Consider the following 16,339-nt stretch of genomic DNA (forward strand, 5'->3'; position numbering starts at 1 on the left):
GAGTTGGTCTTGATAGCAAAGGCTAGACTTCTAGCACTGCTCAGAGTTTTGCTGCTCCTTGCAGTGCTCTAAACATGGTTTTCTTTCCAGAGCCATCAGACGGTGCCCAGGTGTTATGATCACTCCTAATCTGCCATCTAGGTTTTTATCTTCCTAATTATCTCATCTACTTTTTTCCTTATATCCAATATTCGTAAAGTGAGATTTGAAGTCCTTTCTATAGAGAGCTCTGATGCTTTATGAAGAATGCTTTATAAATCCGTAACAACATCCTCACCCAGAGCCTTGTTGACTAAATCACTTCTGTTTCATTTGAAAAAGGGAAGATTCATTTCTTCCTGATCTCTGAATAAAATTCATTTTTTGACAATGTCTTGGTAACTTTTTTTTTTTTTTTTTTACTATACCTTGTAGGTAATCAGGCTTTTGAGGTGAACTCTTTGAAATGAGATGCACTTACAGGTTGTTCTAGGCATGTACCTGGATTTCAATAGAAAGCTTTGAATAGTGGCACAAACAAGCCCTGTTAGGGGCAGTTTTTCAGGATGGGAAGTGATATATGAGTAGTGAAATCATGCTGGAATTGGTCCTAATGTTGGTTTAATAAAAGATATTGAATTGATAGTCTTCACAGGTCTTCTTCACAGTCCTTTCCTGAGTGCATGCAAAACCAAAACAAGCTGAAACAAAAGCCCGAGTTTGCAATGTGAATCCTGTGCATGAGAAATCCATCCTCTCCCTACAGCCCCAAAGCTCTAGGTGAAGTTGCAGCTTATTGTAGCTGTGATGGTTTCATCATGAATGGTGGGCAAACCTGGTGTCAGTCCCTTGCTTTAGTGGTGGTGCAGTGACACTGGATTAGCACTGGATTTCTAGTCACACAGAAAACTTTCAGTTCACCTAAAAGTGAAAAGGAAGTGCCCATGTTGCTAACCAAAACTGTTGTTCCTCAAACCAAATGACTGCAGTATTTCTGAGAACTAGAGAACATCCAGCTTTCTTTATCCAGCTCCCTGGTTATAAATAACATCCAATAGCCAGCCTCATAGGAGGCTTGTGGGATCCTGTTTGCTGAAGGTTTTGTGTACATGACATGTACACAGCTCCCAGGCAGTGCGAGAGGTCTGGGGGATGATTGGGAATGTGAAGAGCAGGGGAGAAACCACAGGGACTTCACTCTTTAAGCTCTTTCAAAAAACTCTCATTTTGTCACAATCTCCATGCTGAAATGCCCACTTAAATGCCAGGACATTCCTCAAACTGCCAGTTTTTATTGCTCTGGATTTGGGAGCCCCTTCTGCTCTACACTTGACCCAAAGCCTTACAATTTTCTGAGTCCATCTGAGCAGATCTGAGTTCACTCCAAATCTTCAATGTTGTGGCAGGTGGACCTGGTGGATTGTGACATCTTGGGTTGGTTTCAGGAGAAAAGCAAGACCCTGGTCCCACAGCTGGAGTGAACTGGAGATGCAGAGGTGAACAGGCAGGACTGTTCAACAGTCCCCTGTGGCTGCCCCGTGCAAGAATTGAAGCTGGATGGGTGAAAGCTTCATCAGGAGTTAGGATCTGCCCAAGGACAGAGAAGAGAGGAGTGGGCACAAGCAACTCACAGGTTTTGCTGAGACATGCACTCAGGGCTTTCTAGTCCCTTCTGAGCCTGCAATTGAATTAGGGACCTTTTCTTCTGTACACAGCAGTCAAGAAGTGACTACTCAGGAGCTGACCTGGTGGTGGGTGAGCAGCAATTAAGTACAGTATTAACAGGTTACTTCTGTACTCTCCTGAAGCCAAATGCCTTTGAACAGCAGCATTTCAGTGTTGATGTATCTTGAAAACAAAACAACCTGTAAACCAAGTAGAGCACTCCCTAGCCTTTCACTCAGCAGTACCAAGTACCATCTCGCATCTGCTCATGGTGCACCATGGGGGAAGGATGGGGCTCTCAGGAGGGGAATCATTCAGTTTAGACATGAGCCGACGTTTGTGGGTTTTATCTCATTTAACTGTAGATATTTCCAGTCTAGACATCCACCCCTCAGCCACTTGTCTAAGGCTCCCTGGATGAAGCCATAAAGGGTAAGTTTCCTCTAATGTATTTTAGACCCTTTAGTTTGAAGTGATTTATGCCCTAAATGTGCCTACTTCTCTCTTCAGGTGAGGAAGGATGATTAATACAAAGTAGACAAATGTAGGTGTCTATATTATATGTACATGCTTTTTGGTCATGGATCCCCAAATAATGTTTCTGAGTCCTGGGGGTCAAGCTGTTCTGGGTCTGCATTTCCTTTGTATCTCTGCTGTGTCTGTAATTGGCTGAGCAGACACTTTGGAGGTGTATTTCCTGTGAAGGTTTGATCAGTTTAGTAGTTAAGTTTCTGAACAATCTTTAAGAAAAGGATCAAGAGTTTTCCTCAACCAGGATCTGCTCCTTAGATCCAAAGGTAAAAGGAAAAGAAAAGCAACCAGTTACCTGTAGTTCAGGGAAAGCTGCAAGTTCTTTTGCTGCCCTCCAATTTGTACGTAAGTCAGGTAGTGGAGTCCATTTCGTCCCTTCCTTTGCTGCCCCTGTGTACTCTTGGGGCAATTGCTATAGTTCCTTGCTTATTTCTCAATCATAAGAAAGATACTATAACACTTTGTTCTTTACTCTGAAATGTAGATCTAATCGCCACTAATGTCAGTGTTTCAGTGTCCCTGTATTTCTGCAATAGAAGTGCTACTTCTGTCTTTAGACCCTAATTCAGCTCTGCTTTTTAAAAGCGGCATAAACAAGCTTGTCACTAAGGAGTTAACACAGCTGCTCAGCTTCCCTTCCCTTCTGGTTCTCCAAACACTTTTCAAAACACTCTGCAGTTTCCTTGATCTTCCAACCCCTCACACAGAAGGGGGACAATCAGACTAAATGAAGTCTCAGTGCCTTCAAGCTGCTGGATTCATTTGGCTGAGTTGTCTTTGTTTAACAGGGCCTGCTTAGATGAGCCGGAAAAAAACATCTGCTTTTCTCATCAAATGATAGATCTGTTATTGGCATGATTACATTTGGCAGAAGCATAAAATGGAGTGGGTTGAACAGCAAAGTGAGAGTCAGGATACTTGGGTATTTGCCTGGACCTCTTTTATTTGGAAAAGTTCCATAGGAACACATGCTGCCACCCGTGCTCTGAGGGTCCCTTACATGAGAGTACTCATGTACTGACAACGTGAATAGAGGTCATAGCAGAATACAGCTTTCTCTGCTTAAAAAAAAAAAAAAAAAAAAAAAACAACTGTTTTTGCAACTCTTTTATTGATCTTACAAAGGCCACACAGTGTGTTTGATATGTTTTGAACTTGGTCTTATCTCCCAGTTTATGTCTGTATTGCGGATATCTAACATTTACTTCCCCATACTGTCATGACATATTTGTAACATGGATTTGAATTAGTAGACAAAGGTCCTTTAGAAGAATAAATAATTTTAATACTCCATAAATATGTTGTGGATTTTTTTTTCCCTCAAGACCACCAGAGTTTGTGCAGCTTTTAAGTTAGACAGTGTTATTGTTGGAAATTGTGTCACCCATCAGTATAAGTAAAACTCCTGTATCAGGGTCTTCCTCTGGTTCACTCTCTTTGCTCATTATTTTATTTGTTCATAGTATTTTTTTGCTTACTCAGCAGGTTTTTAGGAATAAAACTGCATTTTCCTGAGGATGCTCAAAAGGAAGGAATGAAAAGGAAACTGAAAATCTAGTTTTAAGACGGAGAGGAATGATGCTATGGAAAAAATCAAAGTCAAGATTGTTGCAAAAGAAGTTCTTTTGATCCTGTGTTCCTACAAACAATGAGCATAAATGAAAGCCCTGGACTGAAATTAATGGTGAGCTCTTCTGGCAACTAGCCAGAAGAAGCTCCTTCAGGTTGTGTTGCGGAGTCTTGAAATAAGACCTGCTTCTAAAACCCTTGATTTCCCTTGCTGTTCACATGAAAAATGTGGACAAGCAAGAAACTCCATCTCTACTTACAGCAGTGACTGAAGTCAAGTTATAGAAACTGATGCTGTCATCTTACACCTTTACTACCTTCACAGAAGGTAAGGGAAGGTAGTAATGGTACAAGAAATTTTCATTCAGGTAGTAAGAAGTGTTACCATGTGTCACTGCTGTGTAGGCTCTGGAAGCTGATCAGAAATGGGTGAAGACTGTGATTTCATCATCTATAGGCTTTTCAATTCTATTCCTTCCTTGTTTGACTCCAAATCCTGTTATAACAGTGGTCACCCTGGTTGCCATCTCTACTGGAGTCTCCATACAGTGAGCTTCAGGTCAATCCAGGAACAGTCTGGACTCAGGAGAAGGGGAAGTACTGTGGCACTTCTTGTGGCCTATATTCCTACCTACTTGCAGATGAGGCTTCTCTGTGAATCACACCTGTCTTTGGAGTGTTGCCGTGTGAGCAAAGGAGCTGGCCTATGGTTAGCCTGGCTCTGCTAGTGGCATAGACGAGACTCAACATTTCTGTGGCTCCTTCAGTGTGTAATAATCCTTTGAATTGTGCTTAATTAAGGAGTGTACATAATGGCTTTATTTGCAGTAGCAGACTGTACGGTAATCCTCTAACAATCGCTGGGATCCAGAGGGAAGGAAAGCTCTCATTAATAAAGACTTTGGGGATAATTCCACTTGAGAGTTGCTGTAGAATTCTGAGCTGCAGGAAATCATATCCAGAAAAACATTCCCTTCATCTTTCTGCTCATGGCTTCAGAGTGTATGCAGGAAAACCAGCCCCTGACAAACCCACCATAGTTTATATGTGGCATCTTGGGCATGCCAGGAGGGTTTAGCGAAGGTGGATTTACCGAGTTTCACCTTCACCGACAGTGGATATGCCCAGGAAACTGCACTGCTGTTCACTCTAGCTGATGTTCATGCGAGCTAACCAAGGCTGGTCATGTTTTTCTTTTATTTACACTTCTTGGATGGGAAATGTGAACTTCGCGTACCCTCAACCCCGTGTCTGCATGGCCAGGTGACTGCTGCAGGGAAAGTTGGCAAAGCCCCAGACCTCTGCCTTTTCCACAGGAAAAAAGCGAACAAAAAACCCCAAAACAACACAGGAGGAAAAAAAAAAAAAAAAAAAAAGAGCTGGGGAAGAAAAAAAAGTGAGTTTGCACCAAGCTCTCTGTAAAGTATACTTGAAGTTTTTCTAGAAGGAATACACCAAGGAAGGAGAGTTATTAGTCTCGCGCCCCAGTGAAGATCCCCCTTAGCAGGCAAGACTACAGGGGTCTTAAGGCAGCTGAACTTGTTGCTCTGCACAGCATCATGCCAGCTGAACTGATGACCTGACAACAAAAAAAGACACACTTTTCTGTTTCCTAATGATGCCCAAAACTGTGATTATTTTTTTTTATTATTATTCCAGTGGCCTTTGTTAGCCCATATCAATGACAGCTGTGATATGTGAGGGTTATTAGCGTTATCACTAGGGAGGTAGGAGGAGTGTTGTTGTGACTGTTTGGGTTATTTATTTACTTGTTTAGTTAACATGGAAAATGAGCCATAAACTAGAAGGCCTCCAGTGTGAGTCTGTTTGTTGACCTTGATGATTCTGTTAAAGCTTTTTAGACATTAAATTCACACATCACTAACCTTCTTCAGCTAAATAGTAGGTGTTTAGTTTGAACCAGTCCAAGTACAATCAGTGAAGTGGGATGAAAGCCTTCAGGGCTGATGCTTGCTAGCTCTCTGTTGGACTAGAGTGAACAGTAAAAGTTCAGACTAAATCATATATCTTTTACCCAGCTAAAATGAAGGAAGATGTGTCCTATTGGGAGAGAAGGTAAGATATATGCTGCTTTTGTTTGTTTGTTTATAGAATCATTTAGGTTGGAAAGGACCTTAAAGGTCATTGAGTGCAACCATTAACCTAACACTGCAAAGTTCACCGCTAAACTATGTGCCTAAGTGCCACATCTGGTCCCTTCTGGTGAAGGAATTTTTCCTCCGCTGGAGCAGCTTGAGGCCATTACCTCTTATCCTATCACTTGTTAACTGGGAGAAGAGACTGACCTCCAGCTCATTACAACCTCCTTTCAGGTAGTTGTAGAGAGTGATAAGGTTCCCCCTGAGCCTTCTCTTCTCCAGACTGAACACCCCCAGTTCCCTCAGCCGTTCCTCATCACACTTGTGCTTCACCAGCTTTGCTGCCCTTCTCTGGACCCGCTCCAGCACCTCAATGTCTCTATTGTACTGAGAGGCCCAGAACTGAACTCAGGACTTGAGATGCAACCTCACCAGTGCCAAGTACAGGGGACAATCACTTCCCTGCCCCTGCTGGACACACTACTGCTGATACAGGCCAGGATGCTGCTGGCCTTCTTAGCTGCCTGGTCACAAGCTGCTCATGTTTGGCTCCATCAATCAGCACCCTCAAGTCCTTTTCCCATAGGCAGCTTTCCAGCCACTCTTCCCCAAGTCTGAAGCATTGCATGGGGTTGTTGTGGCCCAGGTGCAGGACCCAGCACTTTGCCTTGGTGGACCTCATGCCATTGGCCACAGCCCATCAATCCAGCCTGTCCACATCCCTCTGTCAAGCCTTCCTACCCTCAAGCCTAACTTGGTATCATCTGCAAACTCACTGTTTGTTTGCTTGTAACTATCTAGTATTGTTTTAGACAGTTTAATGTATATGAGATTGCTTTTGGGGGCTTGGAAGACATTCAATTTACACAGGTCCATGCCCCGGGGAGTGAAAGCTGTTGGCCCAGAGAAATACGTTAGGACATCTCAGATGAGGTTAGATATCTCTATTTGGGTGATTAAATCTCCCCTTAGTGTCTGGCTCTGCTTGCAATCAGTGGGGATCAGGCACCTAAACACTTCTTTAGTCAATGGAGCCATTGCTTAATTCTCCTTGTTTAAAAGCTCACTGCAATTCAGCACCATTACTACAAAAGCCATGACCATTTGTATTTTGATGTTTTAGCTTTTGGACACTTTTGGAAGCTCCAGTGGTTTGCCTAACACAGATGTCTGTCCTCTTGCACTGGTTGAAAAAAAGATGAGATTTTTAAAATTCCATCTATAATCAAGTGTACCTGAATCTATTACAAGCCCACCTTTTAGAATACTGATGAAGAATCAGCCTCTGGTTTTTATACTGAAAGGTGATAAAACACTTAGAAGTAAATGTTGGGCTGTTGAGGTAAATATGCAATCAACTAATTGAGGCATGCATTTTTAGTGAAGGGAAGATGCAGTGGTGAAGTACTTGCTAATGGGCTAAGCAGAAAATTTAATGCACAAAAAAAATGAAATATGTTGTACAAGTACACAGCGCTTTGCCAACCCTGATCAAAGTCGGACCTGCATGAATTAATTTGCAAAGTGAAAACTTGAGTTCTTTGTAAATGTGAGATGAATTTGGCAATAGTTTAAGTCCAGGGAGTTCAATCTTTCCTTTGAAAAAGTCAGAATGTTTTGAAAACATTTCAATCTTTACAGCAAGTGTTCTGTAAATCTCTCACGCTTCCCCTCATGCTTTTTAAAGGTTAAAGTAGAAAGGCAAGAAGCATTGTAAATCAAAACAAAATGAATCTGTGGTACTTCAGATTAGCCAAGATAAAATTCCCTAAGATGTTTCCTTTTGGGAAAAAGAAACATTTGAATACCAAGATAACTTCCCCTTCACCCCCAGCCCTTGTGTTTGGTTGGTTGGGTTTTGTTTTTTTTTTTTTAATTTTTAATTTGACTAGAAAAACACATAATTATTTGTTTATACACTAGTAATCAAGGCCCATTCCCAACCTAAAGGAAATTACAGTCTGAACAAAACATGGGATGAAACAGGGAAAAGAGCAGGTTGGGTTAGTAAGAAATGGTGAGAGTAAATTTAACATGCTAAATTATTTTATAATTTCAATCCAAAGGACAGTTTATATCAAATGTTGAATTGTTCCTTCAGAGGATTTCTGGGCCTTCTGTCTTACAAACTTCTCTGGCAAATTTATGGATAGAGAAGTAGTTCACATGATTTGAAATGAGGCATGAAAAGATTTTTTTTTTTTTAATACTATTCTATTTTCTCTTCCTCTTTCTGATGAAACTATATTTTTTCCCAAAATCCAGCAAGAGCAAACACTGAATCAATACCTTCTTACAGGCGAAGGCTCATCCCATGCCCCTAAAGTTCACCCAGTTCATGTTTTTTCCTACATCACATTTAATAATGATGGTGTAAACTCAAGCCAAGACTTCTGTTCTCTTCACATCATTCTCCTCTCACCATTTCTTTGGAGCTGAATTTCTGAATAAGTTTCTCCCTGCTGAATGCTGTATCCAGTCTCTTTGAAAGATACAGGGGTTTATGCAGCATGGTTCATAATGGGACCTCAGTTTTTGCTTGCAGTTGTCATAGCTATGAAGCAAGGTGTTCCCTCTGAGTTGAATGTGTGTTGGTGACAAGGGGACACTGTGTTATGCATGAGCTGCTGGTTCCTTTGCAAATTTTATGATTTAAGACATTTCATGCATTATATGTTTTATGAAGTCCACGTTTAATTACTTGAACATTTATAGCCACTGTTGTATTACAAACACCATATAATTAGGTCTGACTGAGGAGAATCCACTTGGTAGTGAAAGTTTGTTACTGGGAATTTCCGCTTTTTACCTCCTTGATCTCCTTATCTGCATCTGAGATTTCATTCCTATTTGATTTGTTATTTTTGTTTTGCTTTGAATTAGCATGAGCCAGGACTCAGGCCACATGAGAACAGAGGGAATAAACCATGTAAGCATAGATCCCACTGCTCTTGACATGAATATTAAAACTGCCATGTCCTGCCCCAGGTAGCTGTTTGTGTTAGGTTAGTCAAGCAGGGTTCCTGGAGCATGGAGAAGCAAAATTGCTGATGATCATCAGAGAAAAATAGGTTGTTTTGATTTTTTAAAGGAAGGCTTGGAGGGAAATGCTGTTTTTCAGCAGGCTCTGGGTTACCCTCCATTCTCTCAAGCAAACGTAAAATAAGGCTGAATGTTTATCCCCATTGTGCAGTGGTGTAGGAGAGCTCAGATGGCCGTGAATCCCCAGGAACACATCTCTGAACATAATTGGGTTTTATTCACTCTCTTCCTCTCTGCTCTTTCTGCAGGTGTCCAGCACACGTCCAGAGTGCAGCATCATGCAAGAGATTGAAGAGGAGCGCAGCCAGTGCTTGGCAGAGCTTACTGGGGATAACCAGACTTCAGGTATGGAGATTCTCTCTTCTCTCCCTGCCTTGCAAGCCAGCATCACGCAGCCTCACATTTGCCTTACCCATGCCACTTCTCACCCCTTCTGCTGCAGGAGCTGGGCAGTCATTCCAGCTGATGCTGAGCTCTTGCATTTGAGGGAGATAAGTACTTCCAAAGAACGGTTCAATCAACCAACAATTTGAATAGCTTGCTGGGATTCACTTGCTGCCTTCCTGCTTGGTATGCCTAGCTGAGGTGTCTCAGTGTGCTTCATCATAGTCAATCACCCATCTCTTCAAACTGGAAGTGCCTTAATGAACTTTTCCCTGGAGAGTGAAAGCCTAACATTGTCATAGGCTTTGGCTTGCTTCAAGGGAAGTTACAGCCACCTTCTTCATCCCTTGAACTGCCCTCTGATTCCCATGCCAAAATTGTTTCTGTCCTGGTGGTGAGACAGAGGAAGAAGGATATTCTCCAAGGCTGCAAGGTAATTGGGCCAGGCAGCTGAGATCTGCTCAAGCTGATCCCTGGAGGATCTTCACTGAATGCAAGGATGGCTTTTGGCCCCTGCTTTTATCTACTAATACATGGTTTTCTTTGATTCAGAAACTATTTCAAGTGTCCCTGTACAGTTAAATGGAGCTGCTTAAAGAAATATTCTCTGGGAATTCAGTAAGGGAAGAAGTCAGGGTAGTTAAAAACATTCATCTGAAAGTCAAATAAATGTTTCATTTTGATTTTGTGGATATTTAAAGAAACTCAATTAAATACCATACATTGAAAACAGAATAAATGCTTGAAGTATTAATAATTTTTTCTGCTTTTCAAAATTATTTTTCTCATTGGAAAGTTTAATCCACAACAGCTTTCTTTTTTTTTCTTTTTTTCTTGCTGAATTAAACCACTGAAATGATTTTTCCCTATTCTGATGTAAAACCACAGTTATGTTGCAAGCCTTTAATGCCCAAGCACTAGCAAATATATAAAAATCCTTTGGAGTTTGTTTTTCATAATGGAATGTTGAAGTATTGGATTAGGATAATTCTGCATTTCCACCAGTCGCTATCCATAGTCATTTAAATGGGATGGATTCAGAAATTGCAGTTGTGAGCACTATAAAGTGTTTTTTGTCCATGGGAACAGTACCTGCTACTCCCAAGTTAGTCAGATGTCCTTTGTGTGTGTCTGTATGTCCTGAGTAGAAATGGTTGCTGATGACATCAGTGTGGAACTGATGTGGGCACAGCATGTGTCCAACCAAATTTTACAATGCAAACTGTGTGGAAAGCAGCTGACATCCATTTGCTCCAAAATGTCAGCAGGTATTTAAGAGCTCAATATCTGACTCTTATCTGGACACTCATGGCTGCCATTGTAATCAGCAGAAGGAAACCAGCATCTCTAAAGTGTTGGCTCTCAAATGGGTGTCTATGGGTGAATCATTTTATGGAGAAGTCTGTTTTGAAAGTGATGTGGACTGGTAACTTCAGAGTGCCTAAATGGGATGGGTTTCCCCCTTGGAGTGTTCAAGATACAGCGTATGAGTACAAGTATGTGGAAAAAGACGTTTTTCTAGAGTGGGGCTCCATAACTCCATAAATGCAGGTGAGCATAGCTGCGAAATAAAACTTTGAATTTTGACAGTTAGGGGTGAAAGGGAAGTTTGTTGGGGAGAAATCTAAGTTGATGATGTGCAATCATATGAAGGTGATGACAGTTTAATCTGAGTGTTGCTGAAAAGAAAATATACTGTCTCAGAAGAAGAATGTAATTTTAATACAGTTCGGTCCCCTCAGGGAAGGAGAATGGAAAGCAGCTGAGATTCCCTGCAATTTGTGATGTAATACCTTGATTTATGGCCAGGTATGTGTGCTGCTTTCTACACATTCCACATCCTTTCGGCAAACAGAAAATCACTTGAGGTTTAACAGATTATTTGTTTTTCTTTCTAATTAAATGAGTGGAAATAAGGAAACACACCATTTTGGTACAGTCTGGAAATAAACCTCTGTTTAGAAGCCATTATCAATTGTATTGATCAGAGAGGCTTATTCACAGATGTAGTTTAATGTGTCAGATAGATTAGTCACTTAGTAAGAACACCTGATGGGAGTGCTAGGATTGATCACTGGCTCAGGGTAAGCAGGTAGATTTCCACTGATAAACAATAACATCTGTCTTAATGCTGTTTTGTCTTCAAGCACACATTCCTTACAATGTGTGTATATGCATGGGTGAAATCGATCCTTTCTTTTCAAATTAAACCTCTGTGTTTTTAGTGCTGGTAGTAGGTGCCAATTTCTGTTCCTAGCGTCAGCAGTCCTGGACTGCAGGATGTGTGTTTGTCTATTCCCTATGAGGTATGTGATTCAGTATCCATGAAGTTATCCAGATTTGAGGAGACTTTAGCAGAGACACAGCGCGTATCAAATGCATGCCCACCTCTGATAAGAAGAAGTGAGCTTTTCAACATGGGAAGGGCTGCAGAAGGTGCAGATATGGCAAAAGCAGCAGGGAAGACCAGTTTAAGCTGGCAGTGTGTACACAGGAGAATAAAATCACTCTGAGATTAAACTCTGGACTTTAAAGGAAGTTTGTAACCATCAGAGGATTCTGAACAGCCTTTCTGGAGGTCTGCAGGAAGGAGTGTTTTAGTTACTTCATGGCAGAGCTTGCCCCATTTATGAAAGGGTGTGTAGGATGCAGTTGCGTATTGCAGCACAGGATTGGATTTCATGAGCAGGACTGCTCATACAGTCCTCTGCCCTGTTATCTTTTTACCTCCATGCTGAAATCGCTAGTAAGGATGTAACTTGAAAATTGTGATTCAATATGGATATCTATTCTTTACCATGAAAACCAAGACTAAGTAGGCTGAGACCAGTTTGTTTTACACAGGTAGATAGCCATTGCATGGGAATGACTTTTGGTGAGGGATTTCTTTCCCTTGGTTTTAGGTATCTCTAGTGTATTCTGGCCTAGTGTAGGCATCTTTTTTAGGATGTGATGTTCATATTGCCTTGCTTGTTCACAAGATCTTAATTTACTATGAGGGGTTTCTTAGTGAGCAACTCAGTTGTGCTGGAAGTAACCACACTTCATAGATGATTCCTGGCCTGGTGTTCACTGGCTTGGAGGGGATTTCAAATCAGGTAAGTCCCAGTTCCATCATTAGGAGTGATGAGAATCACATACAGAGTTGCATTTCAGGAAGCTAGACTTTCATTTGGGTATTTGTTAGATGATCTTTCCAGCCCTTTGCCCTCCAAAGAGTTCTCACAATATAATTTGAGGCATTATTAAAAAAAAAATCATCTGAAAAACCTGTTTCTGTGCAAGCGGCAGGATTCTTCCCTGCTCAATGCAGACAACAATGTGTAAAATGCCTCATCTCAATCTCAGTGCAGACTATGTTCTTAAAGGACCTAAAACTCAACTCAGAGAGGTTGCCTGCATAATTTCTGTGAAGTGGTATAGAAGACTTTTGCTGGGTTTTGACATGTTGGAAAAAGAATTTTGGTTATTCCTCGCTTATCACACAGCTAAAGACAAAGTGCTACTGGATTGCATAACACACAGACGCATGTACTGGACTAGTGCTGCACTAGTAAAGTCTGTAGTTTTGTTATGTGTGAGTTGTCTCTTTTCTTGCCAGAAATGGGCCAGTCTCACAGCTGGCATAGCTGGGATGCACTAGATGAAATACCATGAATGACACAGATCATGTCTGCTTGTAATTATACAAATGTGAATCATTAGCTGTGGATGCCTTAATTTCCCACCCTAAGCATGTTTTAATCCCACTCTGTGCTAGTCTCACAATTGGTCTCTCTGCAGACTTTGTCTTACTTGATATGCTTAGATTATTGCAACTACAGCAGCACTGTTACTGCAGTTCAGGTGACTGCTGGGTCTCTTGGCCTTAGTTTTTATCCTTTAAAATAGAAATATTAATATTTTCTGTCTAGCAGGGATAAGTACAAGCAAATTGAAAAGTGCCCAGCTATTTTACAATTGGGACTTTTTTTAAAAAAAGTGCTCTATATAGAGGAATAGGAAATGCAATATTTTGGCACCACCCCACAATTTAAATCCACAGGAAGCTACTATGTATCTGTGGAGAAATAACACCCCAAAAGAGAAGATTTGCATCATCCAGGTTAGGTTGCCTCTTTTCTTTCCCACTCCTCTTTTCCCAGATAAGCCTGTACCTCAGTCTGCAATATCTGCGGTAGCAGATTTTTGTGGAATTGTTTTCCCAACAGCTGCTTAGGGAGTTTCTTGGGAATGCTCAAGTTATGTCTAACATACTCAAAGCCACATTGCCCTATATGCCACTGCCAGGCAATGCAGTGCTATAATGGGTGCGAAGAGGCTGGAGTCCTTCCTGGGCAACTGCAGTATCAGTTCAGCCAAGTCAGTCCCAGGATCTGAATGTGTTCAGTGAAAGCCCTCTCTGTGACCCCATTAAACTAGTGTGATGAGAAGCTCTGAAGGATTGCTTCATAGAAAGCAGTTTGCACACTGGCAGCAGCTGCTGCAATCACAGGTTGCAAGGTGCCCAATAGCATCTTGCGCTGTCTTCTCTAGGCTTCTCTTTGCTTTCTGGCTCTACAGAGCTGCTTCTGTAGTGGCATTTCCAACCACCACAAGGTAAAACAAATAAAGAAGGCAATTTCATAGCCTGGGATTCTCCAAGGCACTCTGTAGTTTTTAGGAGCTTGTAATAAAGGCCTCTGCATTATCTTCAAAATGCTTGCAAATATATTTGAAAAGTGAAGAATGTGATCACAGCCCCACTAAAAGCCAGTCTTTTATTCCAGATACTTTTTCAGCCAGGATATCTGTATGCAATACAGTGACTGCTTAGCTGATAATACAGTTAACAGCAGTAGGGAAGCTCTCCCAAGGGTTCGGAGGAGAGGATGGCTGAAGGGGGTTCTGCTTTCCATACTCACAGATGGTGGCAGATATCTCTCTATCTGAAGTATGGCTGAGCTCCTAAAGGCTTGCTGCAAGGCAGGTCTCACCACTGTGTTACTTCTTGCTGACTTCCACTTTTTTATGTAATGATCCCAGAGCACAGAGGAGGGTTTTTTGGTTTTGTTTCTAAGAAATCTTCACCTCTCCATGGCTGTATTTTGCAAACAGTTCAGCTTAATCTGAAGTGCCTAAATAAACTGCTAATAATAGTAATAGTAATTTTTGTTTTTAAAGTAACCTTCTGTTTTTCGTTAAAAAGCCAAGTAAAGCAATCAGGTCTATGTCAGTTGACTTTGCTCATTATCTGTTCATCTTATTCTTGCTAATCAATTCACTCCGCAGTCCGATATTCTTTCAGAAGCCGGAGGGTTATTTAGGGATAGCAGTTGAACAAAGTACTGTGACTTGTCTTTGGGTGGGATTAACAGCTCTGGAGACCATGCCACTGTACAGGAATACAAGCCATTGTATGGTCAACAGCCTTCATGAGAGATGAGAATATCAGGTAGCACTTGGGCGCAGGAATCCCGGCCTACTTTTGGAATTTACTTTAACGACATGGAATATTGAGTGTGAGGGAAAATAAGAACAGAGAGGGGAGGCCTTTGAACCACAGAAGACTCTTTACGATCTGAGCATGTGGGAAATGGTTTTCTGTGTTAACATAGTTCCTTGGCTTAGTGTCACTAAATAACTGAGGTTAGTAGGGACCTCTTGATATCATCCAGTCCAAACACCTACTTAAAATGCAGTCAACCAAATCAGGTTGCTCAGGGCCATGTGCAGTTGCATTTTGATATCTCCAGGTCCAGAAACTCCACAACCTCTCTAGTCCAGTGTTTAAGTATGTTATCAGGAGAAAAAAATATTATAAGATGGAATTTCCTGGTTTTCAGTTCTTTAGTGTGCCCGTCGCCCCGCTGTTTTCATTGCTTTCCCCTGAATGTCATTTGATATTTATACATGTTGATGAGATTCCACCTGAGCCTTCTCTTCCCAGCTCTTTTAGCTTTTCGTCAGATGTGAGGTGCTCATGTCTATAATCTTTGCAGCCCTTTGCAAAGCATGCACGTCCCTTATGTGCATGGGGATCCTGCACCCCGGATGAATCTCACCAGCCCTGAGCAGAGGGAAAGATCACCTCCCTTGACCTGCTGGCAACACTTCTAATTCAGCCCAGGATTGCATTCATTTTCTTTGTGACAAGAGTAAACTGCTGGCTTTTGTTCAACTGGGTGTCCACCAGGACCCCCAGGTCCTTCTCTGCAGAACTCCTCTCCAGCATGGCATTGTTGTGTCCCAAATGCAAGATTTTGCATTTCCCTTTGTTGAACTGCTGTCACTTTATGGTTTTTGTCACTTTATGTCACTTTATGGACATGTGCAAATGAAACAGGCTCAGAACTTCACAGCTGAAGGCTGTCAGCTTCTTCACACCAGCATTTTGTTTGTCTGTTCCCCACAGTTCAGTAGCTTGGAGATAGCTGAGATGATTTTCTAACTGCCCGTGAAAATTGCCAATAGCATCAAGTTGCTACTGTCGTGCCGCTTCCGATACATCAAGTACGTCAGCACTGCACTTTACATTTGCAATGTAGACCTGTCTGTCTTTCAAGCAGGATTTGAAACCCTATCAGTCAGAAAAGTGGAAAGCATGAAAGAAAATAGTGCCAATCACCTCCCAAGGCCTGTTCATATTTGCTTTATTTGTATGTGTTTCTCACTTGTTGTGGGCAATAGAGCCAAGTCCTATAAGCTCATCAGCAGCATTGTCTCATGCAAAGAAATCCAGGTGGGAAATGGCCCATGTTGTTTAAACTCTGAATACTGCTTTTGCTGTTCCACAAGCTAGAGCAGACGTTAGCTTTAAAAGCCAAATTTGGAACTTGAGGTTCTTTGTCAGACTCCCTTGAAGAAGTCAAGGAGTGTTTGATGGGAGAAGGAGCTGTGAACATATGGAAATTAAAAGTCAAGCTGGAAAAACATTAATGAAGTTTAAATTAGGAGCCTGTTTATTCATCGCCATCTGTTTATAGTGCAGTAAGATAAGAAATAATTAATAATTTCTTGCTTGCAAAAGTTCAAGTGAATTCTCACCTTCCAGTTGCCTAAGACCGCCTGGGATAGATGATGTGTCAGTT

At 41.5% G+C, this 16,339-nt stretch overlaps 1 protein-coding gene across 1 annotated transcript in view; it reads left to right on the top strand.

Annotated features, from left to right (window-relative positions):
* LOC308217293 (vasoactive intestinal polypeptide receptor) overlaps positions 1 to 16,339 on the top strand; it is a gene marked incomplete at its 3' end in the record, with an annotated part of 108,995 nt that overhangs the window by 25,334 nt on the left and 67,322 nt on the right. The window contains exon 2 of the mRNA XM_080610283.1: positions 9,134 to 9,230. Coding sequence (XP_080466409.1) covers positions 9,134 to 9,230 — 97 coding nt within the window. The remainder of the gene's footprint in view (positions 1 to 9,133; positions 9,231 to 16,339) is intronic.

The sequence above is a fragment of the Psittacula echo genome, assembly GCF_963264785.1.
Source record: "Psittacula echo genome assembly, chromosome: 2".
NCBI classification, from domain to species: domain Eukaryota; kingdom Metazoa; phylum Chordata; class Aves; order Psittaciformes; family Psittacidae; genus Psittacula; species Psittacula echo.